The sequence below is a fragment of the Peromyscus californicus genome, unplaced genomic scaffold (assembly GCF_007827085.1).
Source record: "Peromyscus californicus insignis strain IS unplaced genomic scaffold, ASM782708v3 Scaffold_8__1_contigs__length_139910024, whole genome shotgun sequence".
Classification (NCBI taxonomy): domain Eukaryota; kingdom Metazoa; phylum Chordata; class Mammalia; order Rodentia; family Cricetidae; genus Peromyscus; species Peromyscus californicus.
This window is the reverse complement of record NW_026294606.1, coordinates 133,024,952-133,043,136: the sequence shown is the minus strand read 5'-3', so window position 1 is coordinate 133,043,136 and position 18,185 is coordinate 133,024,952. Positions and strand designations below refer to the sequence as shown.

Genomic DNA, 18,185 nt, shown 5'->3' with positions numbered 1-18,185 from the left:
GGGCCCTTAACTACTGTGCTAACACTGAGCACGACACACACTTGGTTTTAACAGCAGATTGTCAAGGCTGGTAAGGCCCTGCCGAGGCTGTATCAGAGGTGCTCCAGTTTGGAAGGATCCTTCCGAGTCATCTATCCTAATCATTTAGTCCACCTGCTGGTGTCTGTGGTTGGTTAACTGCCTGCGATGTTGGTGACTCAGTGATGTTTGTGACAACTCAGCAGGTGGGCCACCCATCTCCTACCTGATTTCCTTGGAACTTTAAGTTCCTTCAAATGAAGGCTCACCAACACAAAGTGATGATGGGACATGATGACAAAGTGCTGTCTGTCATTTTGGAGTATTGTATAGTGTATGCACCCAGAGGAGGGCAATTTAAATGGAGCATCAACAGTGGATTAACACTTAACCTGTCATCCACCTGTGAGGCTCCAAGATGGCTGCCATTAGGGCATTAAAGTCTGTCTGGAGATTTTTTTCTGAAGACCAGGGCTGTCACTGGGTTTTTCAAAGTGTCTAAAAACCACTAGGCATCACTGTTTTAGACAGTTGTTAGCCATTGCGACAGATAGCAGACTTCTAAGAATTTAGTAGTCTGTGTATGAGGTACACATTGCTCGATGATTGGTAAAGTTGGGGGGTATGATAGTATCGTGGTTATACATGAAAGCATTCTGACCTTTGGAGGACTCATGCATGCAAACATATACTTTAATTTACCCCCAATAGTCCAACAAAGAACCACACGCACGTATCAGCAAATAGACATTCAGGCTGGTGAGATGGTTCAGTGGGCCAAGGTGCTTTCTGATCAGCCTGAAGCCCGAGTTGGATCCCAAGACCCCCATAGCAGGAGAGAATGAACTTCTGAAAGCTCTCCTCTAACCATGACATATGCACCATAGTGCATACACTTCCCAATAAATAAAACATAATGAAAAATAAAATATATTTTAAAAATTCTGATAAAGCAAAATGTAAACAGTTATAAAGTCCATGAAAGAATTCTGGAACCGGTTGTCATTTTCTTTTAACTTCTACGTTGTGAGTAAACTATTCATTTATCTGCCTTAATTACGAGAGAGCTATTGCCATATTTAAAGGCAGATGACATCAGAAAAATTTAGGAAAGCCAGGCATGAACATTCCCCAAACGTGTTTGAACTGTAATTAAAGACAGATCCAAGAAATGCTTCATCTTTTCCTTTCTTCAGTCATGTAGCTCCAGCCCTGTTGGGGGCAGACCCCTGGTCTACCCACATAGCCTACCCAAGTCACTGATGTGTCCTCAAGAGAGTGCCAGCTTCACACTCACTTTGACTCACTGCAAAGTCAACTGCAGCCACCCCAGCCCGTGTCATGCTTCGACAGGAAAGTGCACGCCGTCGAACATGGCATCTTGTGACCTTCTTAACAACAGGCTTGGCTGCCAAGGTTCCCTGTGTCCAGGCTCTGTGAGGAATTGGAAACTGTAGCCTTACACTTGAATATTTTCCGGCAAACACATTTAACTATTTATTAGTCGGTTTCCTAATTTAAATAGGGAAATAAAAACAGCTAACAGAACCCCAACACCTGGAAGGAACGCTGTTGTTCCTGAGTCAGGAGGGCCATCCTGGGATTCTTTGGGCCCTGCCATAGCTGTCATCATCAGCATGGTAGGACCTCAATTCCAGGCCAAGAGCATACCACTCTGCCCAGATTTATTGGTGGCCAATATTATCCTTTTTTCTCTTTCTCTGTAGCTTAGAATAGAGGTTTTTCTCACAACAAAGCATGCAAATTAGCCAGAAAACAATGAATTTCTAGTGTTAAACACACTTCCTCCTCATCAGCTCACATCAGTTCACACCCCAAGTTTATGTGGAAGCCATGAGGTGAGTTCAAGTCACTTTGTTCTCTGTCCTGCACACTCTGGGGTGGTGGTGGCTGTCGAGTTCACAGTGTGATGAGACCTGAGGGTGAGAGCAGTGTTAGGGGAGAGCGCTGCATGCTCCCTTCCTGTTTCTAGATCTCACAGAACAGCTTGCCCTTGTTAGTGAAGGCAGGCAAGCAAGCATGGCCCCAGGAGAAGCGATGCAGGCTCCCCTGCAAAGCTTTGGGGAACCCTCCCCAGAACAGACTGTGAGGGCTCGTATCAGAAGGGAATGGTGAACTCTGACCCTGCCCGACAGTGGTGCAGGGAAGATGGTTGGAGGAGCAGGAGGCCCACTCCAGGGGATGGACGTGAGTGAAGAGTGGCCGATGGACAGGAACAGCACACTGAAGGTTGATGGATGCGGTATTGTGTGCAATTGTGAAGAAGAAGAGCTAGGTCTCTTGTAGGACCGGTGGGCAGGTTTCCTCCTGTGTTGTCTCTGTGTAGAGTTGAGGGTTGTGAAAGCCTTCCTCTTGGTCCATTTCTACATGTCAGAGCAGAAGGAGGCCTTAGAGAGGGAACCTCTGTGTGAGGGGGACCCTTGTGCTGAAAGCCCCTCTCTTCAGGGAAACCCTAATTCATCTGCTACAACCTTCGGCCTGGTGCCCCAACCTTAGGAGAGAAAGCTTTGGAAATGGTCCAGTAACAGCACACAGGAACAGGTCCCCAAGGCTTAATACAAATAAAAGCAACAGAGCCTGGAACCTGTAGGATGCCCACCTTAGTAAAAAATGAAAGGAAGTTGTTTTTGTTGTCCTGGACCCCAGCTGCCCTCTCAGAATCAGTAATTTACTTGCTCCCTCTCCTTCTCACCCCAGATCACACTGACTATCACTTACTCAAACTATAAATGTGAATGTTTTGCATTTAGGGTTTGTCTGACAAATTAGTTACTTTTCTGTTGCTGTAATAAAAATACTATATCCAAAAGCAATCAAAGAAAGAAAGTTTACTTTGGCTTGAGGTTCCAGAGGGAGAGTCCATAATGGCTGGGAAAGTATGGCATGCAGGCAGGAAGTTGGCTGGTTACAATTTTCACATACACAGGAAACTGAACAGCAAGTAGGTGATGTGGGATGTCTTTCTGTATGCTGTGAATATGTGTTGCTCTGATTGGTTGATAAATAAAGCTGTTTGGCCTATGGCAAGGCAGCTTAGAGGCAGGCAGCAAATCCAGGAGAGAGACAGGAAGAAGAAAGGCAGAGGTGGAGGAGACGCCATCCCACTGTCCAGGGAGCAGCATGGAATGGTACACAGATAAAGTCACGGAACATGTGGTAACACATAGATTAATAGAAATGAGCTGAGTTTAGTTTTAAGAGCTAGATAGCAAGAAGTTTGAGCCATAGGCCATGACCATATAGTTCGTAATTAATATAATAAGCCTCTGTATGTTTATTTGGGTCTGAGTGGCTGCAGGAACAGGCGGGACTCAGGAAAACTTCCAGCTACACGTAGGAAGTGGAGTGAGTTTGTGAAGACTTTGATGCTTTGGTTTTTTGAGAAAGAGTTTCTCTGAGTAGCCCTGGATGTCCTGAAATTCACTCTGTAGAGCAGACTGGTCTTGAATTTAGAGATCTGTTGTGGAATATTACTTTAACTATGTAAAGATGTGCTACATTTGTTTATGCTGCATTTGTTTAACGATGTAAAGATGTGTTGTGTTGCCTCCCTAAGGTACCTGATTGGTCTAATAAAAAGCTGAACGGCCAATAGCTGGTTAGTAGAGGGATAGGCGGGGCTGGTGGACAGAGGAGGTGGGTAGGAGAAGGAATCTAGACTTAGGGGAATCAGAGAGGAGAGAATGAGGGAGAAAGAAAGGGAAGCACCCTGGACCTACCTGCCAGACACAGAGTAGGACATACAGAATGGAAGAAAGGTAAAAAGCCCAGAGACAAAATGTAGATGAAGAGAAACAGATTGAATTAAAGTCGGTGGGACAAGCATAAACTAAGGCTGAGCACTCATAACTAATAAGTCTCTGTGTCATGACTTGGGGCCTGACAGTCTGAGGAAGCCTGTTACAGAGGAAGCCTGTTACAGAGACCCGCCTGCCTCTGCCTCCTGAGGAATTAAAGGCATGTGCCACCATGTCCTGGCCCAGCCCACAAGGGCTCTTGCCTAATCCCTAGGCATCTGTCAATCCAACTCTCACAGGGGCATCTGTTTTCTTTCTGCATGAGATACTGAAGACTCAAACAAGACAAGTTGTTGTCTGCAGGAAGCTTATGTTTTAGACAGATAAAGACAGACAAACAAACAATACAGAGAAAGCAGAATCCAGATAACTGTGTTCCTGAAAGAACAGCGTGTGAAGGTCCTGGGGCAAAAACTGGCCTGGTGTTTGCACATATTTAAGTGAAGACAATGTAGCTAGAAGAGAATGAACAAAATGAAGAGGAAATATGAGTTGGCACAGGAGTCATATCCACAATCGGCCCTGCAGGCTTTGGTAAGGAAACAGGACTTAACCCAAGTCTGACAGGAAACAGAAGAGCAATATCATCTCCTTTATATATTAGTATGCCTCTGTGTAGAAAACGGACTGGATTGGTGAGACATGACTTACAAGACACTCTTGTTAGTTCTTACTGCTTTCTGGGGTTGTTTCCAATAAGGAGAATGTGTCATAGAAGAATTAAAATGGGATTCAAGGAGAGGAAGAGGAAGGACGCTATGAATGGGCATGCACATTGTTAAAATCACATGGCACATCACACATCTCTCCCCTTCAAACACGAGTCTTTCTTTTTAAGTTTTAAATTCTCTGTATATTGTGTTTGGTCTGCATAGACGTGTAACACTTGCAAACCTAGTGCCTAGGACGACTAGAATTGGGCTTTGGATCCCCTGGGACTGGAGTTGCAAACAGTTGTGGGACACAACTCCAGGTTTTTGAGGTCAGCTAGGCCTCTCAAGTGCTGAGCCTTCTCTCCCATCTATTGTTTGATTTGTGTCGATATTCTCCTAGACATTCTCATCCCTGTAAAAGACTGCATACTATAAGAGTAGTTCCAGGTAGCTGCTTCAGAGACTTGTTCTGTGATGAGGAACTTTCTCAAGGACATCTTGTCTACATTATAACCTCTGGGTTTTGGTGTGTTCATACATATAAAATCCTCCCGGTACAAATTATACCTCCTGAAAGAGCAAGAGTGAGCGAGACGAGTCTACTTTGGATATATGTCCTACCACAGAGTTGTCTGGGACAGAGAGCTGGACAGAAGCTGTTTGATGAGACGTAACACAGAATACTCCATATAGCAAAGACTAAGCAGAAAGGTGATTGGCTGTTTCTATACTGGGTTTCAGAAACTTGATTTTTACTGACTACTGCTCTGTTCATTGCATCTGAAAGCTGATAAGTATGTGACGCCATATGCTCTGTCCAGGGTGTAATGGTGCAGGTCTGTAATCCCAGGACTCGTGAGGTAGAACAGGAGAATTTTAGTTACAGAGTTGAGGTCAACTTGGCCTACATAAGACCTTGAAAAGGAGCTGAGACATTGTAAATCGGTCAGTTATTGCTGCTCATGCTGTCTCCTCTCGGACCTCCACCCACCCACCTGCGGACCTGTGAAGCAGCCTTCAGACCACAGGTTATCACTGTTTTGACTGGCATTCTAAAGGGCACAAACAGCCCTGTGAATGCAATGGGACTGTGCTGGGCTACTAGGTGGGAGGCACTGCCAGCCTGCCTTCGTATAAACCAGTGGTTCTCAACCTTCCTAATGCTTCGTTCCTCATGTGGTGGTGACCCCCATAACCATAAAATTATTTTCATTGCTACTTCATAACTGTAATTTTGCTACTGTTATGACTCAATGTAAATATCTGATATGCAGGATATCTGATATCTGACCTCTGTGAAATGGGGGTCGTGCCCCACAGACTGCTTAATCTCACCTGCTGTGGGATGTTCTGTATGGCAAATGTGTTGCTGATTAGTCATTAAATAAAACACTGATTGGCCATTGGCTAGGTAGGAAGTGTAGGCGGGACAAGGAGGAGAATAAAGCTGGGAAGTGGAAGGCTGAGTCAGAGAGACACTGCCAGCTGCCACGATGAGAAACAGCATGTGAAGATGCCGGTAAGCCACGAGCCACGTGGCAAGGTATAGATTAATAGAAATGGGTTAATTTAAGCTGTAGGAACAGTTAGCAAGAAGCCTGCCACGGCCATACAGTTTGTAAGCAAAATAAGTCTCTGTGTTTACTTGGTCGGGTTTGAAAGGCTGTGGGACTGGCAGGTGAGAGAGATTTGTCCTGACTGTGGGCCAGGCAGGAAAACTCTACCTACACTCACCTTTGTGAGTTAGGACCTGTTTTTGTCCTTCGATGGTTTTGCTCTCCAAAGCAAAGGGAATAAAGTGTTGCCTGATTAACATGGTGTAAATGGCTATGTTTCCTATCATCGTGCATCAGCAAGCCATGGAGGAATGCTGACACTCCATCTCAAGTTCTTCTCGTAAAGCCAAGTTTCATTAGGAGAACAGCAGAGCAGCGGAACCACCCAATGAAAACATTGGAAACCTTTATCTCTATCTTTTGGCAAGTACCCACCAGGCTGCCAAGGGACTCTCCACCGCCCAGCTCACCCCATTAATGCATTACAACCTTAAATAGCTCACCAAGTGGACCGAGTGCCAGAATATGTTATAATGTGCTTCAAATATCACTTGTGATTATATTAATCAGTATTATTAATGCCCCAGAGACTCAGCTCTGAGAGATGGCCATTGTGCTGGACAGTATCTCTGTCTCCTCCTCAAAGTCAGACTTGGTGACAGGATGGGCAGCTGTCCTCTTCTCCGGGTGTAGCTGTTGGTAGGATGTAGCTGACCCCCAGAGAATCCATGTCTGAGCTTGCTGATCTCACATTGTATGTGAGGAAGGAGAGCTATTCTCAGCTGGAGGGAAAGGACTGTGTGCTTTCCTTACCCCTCACTCCTCACCTGAAGGTAGAAGTCTGTACCCCTAAAATGCCACGTGGGCAGCTAGACCACAGAGCAACATTTTGGCCTTTATGTGAAGAAAGGTGTTCTTTGCTTGTGTAAAGAAAGAAACTGGAGTTGGGGATTTAATGTCTTGTTATAGCATCTGGTGTTAACTTCAAATGGCTAAAACAGAGTGGGGGAGACTAGCGAACAGTGCTGAGCAGCAGATGATCCCCAGCCTTGGTGTCTGGGGTGAGACAGTATTAACCCAGTATTAACACTTTATCAACGAGGGCCAGGCTCTGCTGGAAGGCACATTCTAGGACTAACATGGAAGAGGGGAGATACCTTAAAGTGACTGTCACTTTTACAAGCACTGTATCTTAAGTGGAACATGGTTACTTCCTTGTGAGAGGGATCTTGCCTTTATAGGCAAGTGGAAGCCATATGGGCCACAATCAAGAACCTGGAGTAGAAAAGGAAAATGCAAGAAGATGGTAGAATGGGTTTTTCTGACATTATTTTTTAGCAAAGCTTGACATAAAAGTATGGATTCCAACCACAGATGAGAACACCTTTGTGAGAGTCCAGATGCCGAGAGGGAATTTCCACCACATCATGAAGTGAGAGACAACAGCAGAGGCATTGAAAGGCCAGAAAGCACCATTTCACTTGCTCTGTGTCACAGCCAAGGCAGCAGGGCTCAGAGCCAGGGGAGAGCTCAGCCTGGTACTTCCTCATGGAGAAGTAGAGGACAGTGAGTGAGCCCTGGCTCCTCCTCCCGTCCAGATGCCACCCAAGAGCCTTACTTCCTCCTGACTCTACTCCGAATCCTGGGGTGGTCAGAATGCTTGCTGAGGGAGATCAGGGCCAAGGAGCAGAGGCAAGAACTCAAACCAGCCAGAGCCTAGAGCTCAGCAAAGAATCATGGATCCCAGGTCCCACTTCAGGAGGATCCGTCATCTGCAAGTCACCTCACGTGTACTTCAGTATTCCTCATCTTATGCTCATCATCCCTCTCAGGCAGCAGCTGTCTGCTCCACAGATGCAAAATGCAGAGGGAAGATGCCGGGTTCTACATACATGCTCGTTGTGCACATACAAGCACACATGCACACACCAAACACATGCATACACATATGCGCTCACACACCCACACATATGGGTACACCAAACACAAATTCACACATACACACACCACACACATAGCACACATGCACATGAACATATACACATACATACCACACACACATAAACATGCACACATACCCAGTGCACACACACACCTAACAAACATACACCCAAAACATTCTCTCTCTCTCTCTCTCTCTCTCTCTCTCTCTCTCTCACACACACACACACACACACACACACACACACACACATGCACACACACATCACACACACACACAGCTCTGTGGAAACCATTGATTAGCATTGTCATGGTAATCATGTCACGGTACAAACACTTATCAAAGTATCCTGTTGACTAACCTAGGACACACAGCTTCATTCGCCAGTCTACTCAGTTAAGTAGGGGAGAAGGGTCTGAAAGGGTTGTGCTTGGGGGAACGGATCAGGAACTAACCTTTGCCATCTGCCGCCTTTTGGGAACCAGCCTGGCCGGGAAGATTGCTGTAGGCAGAGCTGCCCAGCAACGGTGTCCTAAAGAAAGCCCGTGGGAGAAACAAGTTACACTCGGGTAGGCTCAGCAATCACACAGAGCCTACAGATGTAAATTTCATTTGGTTTCTTGAGGTTCTGCTACGTTTCTTCTCTTCCCATTCCCCCACCCTCACCCCATATTCCCATTAAATCAACCCGAGCTGAAATTTTGCACAGTCTTCAGGGATTTGTTTGTGCTCTGATTTGTCATAAAAGGGTAACATTTTCATCTCTGCATGCAAAGCTCAAACATTAAGTTCATAATTACTTCAGCAGGATTTATGAGTGTTTCTCCAGGGAGTTGCTTTCAAAATAAGATAAGTGCCATGCATGGAATAAGAAAGATTACAGTAATTACATTGGTTTCCAAATAAAATTTAATGGCAGTGGGGTAATGTGGGGACTCACAGATGTTATGTGTATCCTTTGAAACGCATCTGTATCTCAGTTTCCCTGAACTCAGAAATGGCATTCCTTACCAGCAAGCTATGGTTTATTGGGAGAGAAGGGGCGTTGTGCCTGGAGTGAACAAACTGATCGCCAGCCTGCACATGTCGTGCTAACTAACTGAAGGCCCTTTGGTTAGGGAAAGAGGGTCTCTAAACCGAGGCATCTGGAACTGTGAGGGGAGGAAGGGGTGGAGTGGAGCTGAAATCAACCCAGAGAGTCCTGAATGCTCCTCCTATCCATGTATTCAGGCTGCAGACAGGGACTGGAAGCCCACCCTGCATCTTTCTCCTAACCCATGACAGCAGCAGAATCATCACAGGCCGTTAATTCTTAAGTGCAGTTTCTGAATAAAGCACCCACTGGTTACCTCTCAGTAGGTGTGGGGTAGACGGTTCTGACATAGACAGACAGGGAGCTAGTGTGCTGACCTCTGGAGGAATCACTCCTTTGTTTTTCTTTTTATATTATACTACCCTTTCTATATATATATAATTAAATCTCCAAATATTGTGGTTTGGTTAGTTTTTAAAACATTATATTGGGGTGGGGTGTTGGAGATGGCTTAGCAGTTGAGAGCACTGGCTGTTTTTCCAGGGGACTTGGGTTCAACTCTTTTTTTTTTTTTTTTGGTTTTTCGAGACAGGGTTTCTCTGTGTAGCTTTGCGCCTTTCCTGGGACTCACTTGGTAACCCAGGCTGGCCTCAAACTCACAGAGATCCACCTGGCTCTGCCTCCCAAGTGCTGGGATTAAAGGCATGCCCCACCACCGCCCGGCGGGTTCAACTCTTAGTACCCACATGGCAGCTCGAAGCCAACTGTAACTCCTGTCACAGGTGATTCAGTGCCCTTTTCTGGCCTCTGCATCCACTAGACACACAAGTAATATACAGATATATGTATAGACAAAACATCCATACACATACAAATTTTAAATTCTGTCCTTGGAATTATAGGATATGTATATTTTTTATCCTGCAGATCTATAATGAAAAGAACCAAACTCGGCAAGGAAAAATACAAAAATGTACAGTTTGAGGAGAAAAAGGGCACCAGGAAGTGTAATAGAGCTAAGTTCTGTGCTCAAGGAGATAAACATATTAAAGAAAAACCTGATGCTAAGTGGAATAAAGGGAGTGACCTCAGGACAAAATCCCACTCAGCTAACCTCCCCACTTGTGAAAAGGAGTTAAAGAACAGCTTAAGCAGTGGAGGAAACCATCAAAACCAAAAAGCTGATACAGATGAATTGAATGGAAGGGCCATGTTCCAGCCTCAGCAAGCAGAAGAACTTGGCAGCTTTGGCCTCCTGGTTCTGGTTTTAAAGTCAAGGATTCAAGAAAGGGGTTGTGGAATCTTTCTCTGAAGCTAAGGGATGCTGATGAGGCCAGGCATGTGTCAGAAGTGTCCCTGCATGGAGGCCCAGAGAGGCCTTTGTGTAAAGCTATGAAGGTGAAGCCCGGATTGCCATGGAGATCCCAAGATGTTGGAGATGCCAGAGATGTGGGATACCTGCTGAGGGAGCTGCTAACAGGGAGGGGAACCAGCCTAAGAGAAAAAAGTATGTTGCAGTTAACAAAGCTGAAATAAGTTGGAGATCTGAAGAGTGCTTTGACATTAGACTTCGAGATAGAATTTGGAGTTTGCTCAGCTGGTTTTCAGTCTTGCTTTGGTCCAGTATTTCCTCATTATGCTCCTTTCCATCCCTTTTGGAATGGTAATGTATATTCTGTGCCATTGTATGTTGGAAGTATGTGACCTACTTTTGATTTTTGTTTTATAGGGGGCTAGAGTTAAGAGACTGCCTTGAGTCTCAGAAGAGACTTTGGACTTTTTGTAGTATTTTTTGTTTTGTTTTGTTTTTCGAGACAGGGTAGCCCTGGTTGTCCTGAAACTAGCTCTGTAGCCCAGGCTGACCTTGAACTCACAAAGATCTACCTGCCTCTGCCTCTCAAATGCTGGGATTAAAGGCGTGTGCCACCACTGCCCAGCTGATGGACTTTAGACTTTTAAATAGTGTTGAAACTGTTAGAGACTATGGGGACCTTTAAAGTTAGACTAAATGCATTTTTACATTAGGATACAGCTACCAGCCTCTGGGGGACAGGGAGTGGAATGTGGTGGTTTGAATAGAAATGGACCTGATAGGCTCATGGATTTGATAGCTTGTTCACCAAAGAGTGGCACTCATAGGAGACGTGGCCTTGTTGGAGGAAGTGTGTCACTGGGGGCAGGCTTTGAGGTTTCAAATGCATAAGCCAGGCCCATTGGGTCTCTCTTCTTCCTGCTGCCTGCAGATCTAAATATAGAATTCCCAGCTTCCCCAGAATCATGCCTGCTTTAACTTTGTCATGCTCCCCACCATGCTGATAATGGACTAAACCTCTGAAACTGCAAGCAAGCCCCAGTTAAATGCTTTCCTTATAAGAGTTTCCGTGGTCATGGTGTCTCTTCATGGCAACAGAACACTGACTAAGACAGAGGGGGCAGGATTCAGGTGCTCTCAGATTTGGGCACTTGAGAGGCAACTATGAAATTTCTTTTATATTTGTCTTGTGTTCAGTTTTTTGTTGTTGTTGTTGTTGTTTGGGTTTTTGTTTGTTTGTTTTCTTTTTCTTTTTTTTTTCCCCTATTCTGAACAATGCTGCTGGGAATAGGTTTATATATGTCTTGGTGTAAGAGTGAAAATGCATTTGAGATGGTGGTTACTTGGAAGTGGAGCTGCTGAGTTGCTGAATACCATTGATGCTAGATAAGACCAAGCTGCTTCTTCAGGGATCCACAGCAGTGTGCTTCCCTACCAGCCATTTGTGGGAGATCCCCACATGCCACATCCTTACCAACACTTAGAAAAGATGTTTTTAAGTTATAACAGTCCTAGGTTTGTAGAGGAAGCGAATTACGATAAGGTGTCCAATTTATCTAACTTTTTCCTTGGGGTCAGTGCTCTTTGCATCTGTTTAAGAATTTTTTTCTAGGGCTCAGCAGGTAAAGGTGGTTGCTGCTAAGTCTGGCAACCTGAGTTAGGGAAAGAAAGAAGTGACTCCACAAAGTTGTCTTCTGACCTCCACATGGATGCCCCTCCTCCTGTGCCATCATGCACACACCCACACAATAGCAAAAATAAAGATCTCTCTCTAAAAAGAAAAAGAAATCTTTGCCAAACCCCCAGACCATCAAGATAGCCTCCATGTTGACACCAAATATTTCACTGTTACCAGGTCTTACTGTAGGCCACAAAAATATGAAATAGAGATTCAGTTGTATATGATAAAGCTATATCTAGAAGGATCAAGGAATCCTTCTGGAGAAGTCAAATATCAAGGAATATTTGATGTTATTTGGCTTTAGGTATATCAGCTGTTTCCTACTATCAATTTCTTGTGCACCCATAACTCCTAGGCAAACAGTATAAGCTTCTCAGACCTTCTGCTGATCTGAACTAGGTAACACCCTTACAGAGACAACGCCTATCTCCTAGGAGACAGGGGCTGTGTAGATGCATAGCTTTATTTCTTAGGCAAATGAAGCTCAGGCCCTCTTTTCTCTCTCAGCCCAAATGGCATTCCAGAGCAATTGACTCAGAACAAAAGGGTTTTTTGCATACCAGGTGCAAATTAGCTTTGAGACAGGTTTCTTAGCTCCCAGCAAAGTTACCCAGCCCTGCCAGTATATATGGTGGCATAGGAAATTAGAGACAGTTTTATTTTAATGACCTATAGAATAATTTACCTAACCACCTGTAAGATTGTAGTTTGAGCACATTTGTGATAGACTCACCTAACCACTTGTAAGAATGTATTTTGAGCACATAAATTCCCTTTCTGACTTATTCCAGGCCTTATCTGACCCCACCTCCTCTATTCACTCCACTTTTGTGTTGCAAATGAAGCTGGCTGTCACTGCTCTTGTGGGGACCGCTGAAGTTTTGCATTGTGTTGTGAGAGTTACTGCTTGCAAGGTCATTGTACTGTGAGAGTTACTGCTTGCAAGGTCATTGTATTGTGAGAGTTACTGCTTGCAAGGTCATTGTACTGTGAGAGTTACTGCTTGCAAGGTCATAGGCCAGTTCCAGGAGTGGAATGGGAAGGCCAAGATGGAGAGAAATGAAGATGAAGATGAGGACGAGGCAAAAGGAGCTTAGTTAGAACTAGGATAGGACAGGAGGAAAAGGGACAGAGAGGAGCTAAGTATGAGTACAGAACTGAAGCTGTGTAAATAGTATTTAATCTCAGAGGAATAAAGTAAACGGATGAAAGAACCCGGTGTACTTAGATTATTTTCCCTCATATTATCCCACACCTCCCATAGCATCTTCCCCAGGACTCTGGAGAAATATTCTCAGGGCAGGCCCCTGGGAAAATTTTGGTAAGGTCTTGAACTCACTGAGTGGGGAGCACGGCCTTTCTGTGACATCACTTCTATAAATCAGCACCTGTTCCAAGCGTAGGTTTGTTTCTGCTCTTTAATCTGTACTCCTTTGTTGATTAAGGTTTACTTCTACTTTAAATTATGTGTGTGTATGTCTGAGTGTGGGTGTGTATGTGTGCATGCTGTGCCTGTGGAGGACATGAGACAGTGGGAGGTTCCCTGGAGGCAGAGTTTCAGGAAGATCCCCAGTTAAGAACTGAACCCAGGTCCTCTGCAAGAGCAGTACACGCTCTTAACTACTGAGCCGTCTCTCCAGGCCCTGTTTTCCTCCATTCCGTTGACCTGTTGCTCTATCTTTGTGTCATACTACTATCCCGGTTATTTACTGGGCTTCATTGTATCCCCCCTAAGTTCCAGTGATATTTACTCTATCTGTAGAGTAAACTCTCTGTAGCTACAGTTTTCCTGCCTTGCCCACAGTCAGGACAAATCTCTCTCACCCGCCAGTCCCGCAGCCTCTCAGACCCAACCAAGTAAACACAGAGACTTATATTGCTTACAAACTGTATGGCCGTGACAGGCTTCTTGCTAACTGTTTTTGTATCTTAAATTAACCCATTTCTATAAATCTATACCTTGCCACCTGGCTCGTGGCTTTCCGACATCTTCACATGCTTCTTGTCATGGCGGCAGCTGGCAGTCTCTCCCTCCGCCTTCCTGTTCTCTCAATTCTCATCTCTGTTAGTCCCGTCTATACTTCCTGTCTGGCTACTGGCCAATCAGTGTTTTATTTATTGACCAATCAGCAACACATTTGACACACAGACCATCCCACAGCAGGTCTCATATTTGATTCTTTCCTAAGAATATCTTGGCTGGATCCCAACACTTTTTGTTTTCATGTTAAGCTTTAGAATTGCCTTGTCAAATTCTAAACAAAAGAAGCTATCAGAATTGCACTGGGTCTATAAATTAGGAGGGAATGACACTGCTTTGCAATATTCAATCTCCCAATCCATGAACGTGGTTTATCTATCCACATACTTAGATGTTGTCTATTTTCCCTCAGTAATTTATAGTTTTCTGAACAGGAGTGGACAGGAGCCGATGGGAGGGATGGGAGTGGGAATGGAGGTGGGATGACCTACCTATTGTGGGCAGCACAGTTCCCTGGCTGGGATCCTGAACTACATAAACGGTGAAGGGAGCTGAGCACCAGCATGCATTTATTCCTCTCTATACCAATTGTGAATGCAGCGTGATCAGTTGCCACCTGACTCCCCCATCGTAACTGCGAACCAGAGTAAGCAAACCCTCTGTCTCTTGAGGTGCTTTAGTCAGAGCATTCGATCACAGCCCTCAGAAAGCAGCTGAGGAGGCAGTGCTCTCTAGCGCATTCACAATTCCCCCAATCCCCTCATGCCTCAGCAGAGCAGCACACTTGTTAGAACAGACACTAAAGTCCATAGCTGAAGTGAGCAGCCCATGGGTTTGGCCAACTGTACAATATTCACATCCTTCATAGTAGTATCATATGTAATATTTTCATATCATATTATGATATGAAATCAATGTAATTATATCATATCATATGTAATATTTTCACTGTCCTAAAATAGCCTCTGTGCTATTTATCCCTCCCCCTTTATTTATCAACCCTTTATCCTTCCCCCTTTCAACAAACCCATGGAGTTCCCTGATATAGTCACTGTCCTCATAGATTTTTTTTTTTTGTCTTTTCCAAATGTCATTTAGTTGGCTATACAGAGTACATAGCTATTTCAGATTGTTTTCAGTTAGTAATATGTATAAATTCTTCATGTCTTCTCATGCCTTGATAAGTCATTGCTTTTCACCACTGAATATCATTCTATTGTATGTGTGTGCCACAGTTTAACCACTGACCTGTGAGAAGACACTTTCATTCCTACCAAGTTTTGGTGGTTATGAATAAAGCTACCATAAAGAATTTATATGGGTTTTTGTATGGACATAATTTTTCAATTCCTCTGGATTAATACCAAAGAATACAATTGCTAAATGCTATAATAACAATATAGTTTGGTTTTCCAAGAAATTGCCAAATCGTCTTCCAGGTGGCTGTTTTGTGTTTTTGTGAATGAAAGTTCCAGCTGTTCCATGCTTTCACCAACGTTATTGGATTTTGATCATTCTTTTTTAAAAAAAAGTTTTATTTATGTGTACGTGTGATTGTATGAGCACATGTGAGTATGAGTGCTTATGTCTGTTTGTGTACACTAAGGCCAGAAGAAAGCATCATGTTTCCTTTTTTTTTTTTTTTTTTTTTTTTTTTTTTTGGTTTTTCGAGACAGGGTTTCTCTGTGTAGCTTTGCGCCTCTCCTGGGACTCACTTGGTAGCCCAGGCTGGCCTCGAACTCACAGAGATCCGCCTGGCTCTGCCTCCCGAGTGCTGGGATTAAAGGCGTGCGCCACCACCGCCCGGCATGTTTCCTTTTCTATCACTCTCCACTTATTCCTTTGAAACAGGCTCTCTCCCTGAACCTAAGGCCTGTACTTTCTCAGCTAGGCTAGAAGCCAGCAAGCCTCAGAGATCTCCGATCTCCACCTGCCTCAGATGCATACATATATACATACATGCAGTTACATGGGTGCTGGGATTGGAACTCTGGTTCTCGTGGTTGTACACCGAGTCCTATAACTCAAACCATTTCTTCAGCCCAGATTTTGATCATTCCGACAGGTGAGTAGTGGAATTTAATTGTTGTTCTAATTATATTTCCTTAATAGCATAGAAGTGAAGCATGTGTGCATCTTCTTTGTTGAGATATCTGTTAGTCTTGGGCCCATTTTAAAGTCAAATAGTTTATTCTTATCATTGCAAGAGTTCTTTCTGAATCTTGGGTATATCACTCAGAATACTCACCAGAAAAGGTCTTTTCAAGTGTTTTGTCCCTATCCGTCACTTGTTTTCTCGTTCTCTTGGCATTGCATTTTTAGAAATTTAAAACTTTTAATGAACAAGAACCAGCATGGCACAATAACCTTTAGTTGTGCGGCAGTGGCACACACACCTTGGGAGTAACCAAGAACTCTCTAATTGGACTGAAAACACGGTGAACAAGAGGGAAACCATGCCTGGTACTGGAAACCCAGCCAGCTGCCCAGGGCTAGTGAAGTCGTGGGTCTTGGAGGAGAACCTGCAACCACCACTTTACTAAACCAGCACCATCCCTAACTGCATTCTAAATACTTGTCCTAGTCCTCACCGATGAGTGCAGTCTTTGCCTAACATCAAGGAGACTTCTCTTTGCAAAAAAACAGAGAGCATTACAGAAAACTACAACCAATCAAATGCAGAGTTGTGGTGCCCCATCTCAATGGATACATCTGCAATACGACTCCCACACCTAAAGTTCAAGAGGGGGCAGAAAGATTGTGAGAGCCAGAGGAACAAGGAGTTTGCTGAGAGCTTGCATCTCCTAGGAAAGTCGGAAGCCACACCCATAAGTCTCATCAATGTGATGCCTGAAAGTGAGCTGAACAAGGACAACAATGACGTGCTAATCTGAACCAGAGGGAGGTCAGGGGACAGGGAGAAGCCCAGGAGGCCTCAGTCCTACATAAAGAGCTACAGGCAACTAAGGATGCTGGGAGTGGGAGAAACAGTCTTCCCCAAGAAAGAGTACACCAATTTGCTAGCCACTACCAAATGGTCAGTCCAGAAAACACAAATATGTGTGTACACACACATATGTACAGACTGAGCAGGTTATATGCAGGTATTTAAGGAGAGGGAGAGAGAGAGAGAGAGAGAGAGAGAGAGAGAGAGAGAGAGAGAGAGAGAGAGGTGTGTGTGTGTGTGTGTGTGTGTGTGTGTGTGTGTATAAAACAACAACTAATGGGAAAAGAGGTCATGAACTTGAAAGAGATCAAGGAGGGTTATATGGGAGGATTCAGAGGGCAGAAATGGAAGGAGGAAATGATGACACTATATTATAATCTAAAATATTTTAAAGAAAGAAATAATTTAAAAATTTTTAATGAAGTCCAATTTACCAAATTTTTGATTTTGTGCCCTCCAAATCACAAGGCCATCTAGGCTTTAATCTCCTGGAACTGTTATAGTTTTGCATTTTGCACTACAGCATTATCCATTTTGAGTTTTTGTCTGTGTCTAGATCCCCCTACCCCACACACATAGAAGTCCATTTGATCTAACATGCTTTGAAAGGATAACTTTGCTTCTTTGCCGAATATTAACAAACGATATTTTATGTGCACTTATTTCTGGGCTCTGTTCTGTCCCAAGCGTCCGTCAGTCTGTTTGTTCACCAGCGCCATGTACTGTACTCACAGACAAGCATTGTTAGCCCTCCAACCTTTCCTCTACAATCTGCTGGTTGTTCTTCCTGTTTGTCTCTCCAGTTAAACACTGGACCCAGTTTTTGGTGCTCACAAAATTACTTGCTGGGACTTTAATTGGGTTCGCATTGAACTCACACATTGTGATGGTTAGTTTTGTCAATGTGATATCATCTAGAATCTTCTGGAATAGCATCTTAATGAGGGGCTGTCTGGATCAGCATGGCCCATGGGCCTGGCTTGGGGAATTGTCTTCAGCATGCTAGCTGTGCCCACTGTAGGCATCCCACTCCCAGGCTTGGGGATCCTGGACTGAGCACTAGCAGGCAAGCATGCCTGTGTTCTCTCTCTGCTCTCAACTGTGGATGGGACTAGTTGCTTCCAGTCCCTGCTGTCCTGACTTCCCATAGTGATGAACTTGAACGTGGACCCGTGAGCAGAGGGAACCTTGTCTCTTCCACATTGCTCTTGTCAGGGTGTTTCATCGCAGGAACAGGAAACAAA

General features: G+C 44.3%; 1 protein-coding gene across 1 annotated transcript in view; it reads right to left on the bottom strand.

Annotated features, from left to right (window-relative positions):
• Positions 1-18,185, bottom strand: part of CUNH4orf51 (chromosome unknown C4orf51 homolog) — a 35,272-nt gene that overhangs the window by 9,350 nt on the left and 7,737 nt on the right. Inside the window, exon 2 of the mRNA XM_052729547.1 lies at positions 8,443-8,519. Coding sequence (XP_052585507.1) covers positions 8,443-8,519 — 77 coding nt within the window. The remainder of the gene's footprint in view (positions 1-8,442; positions 8,520-18,185) is intronic.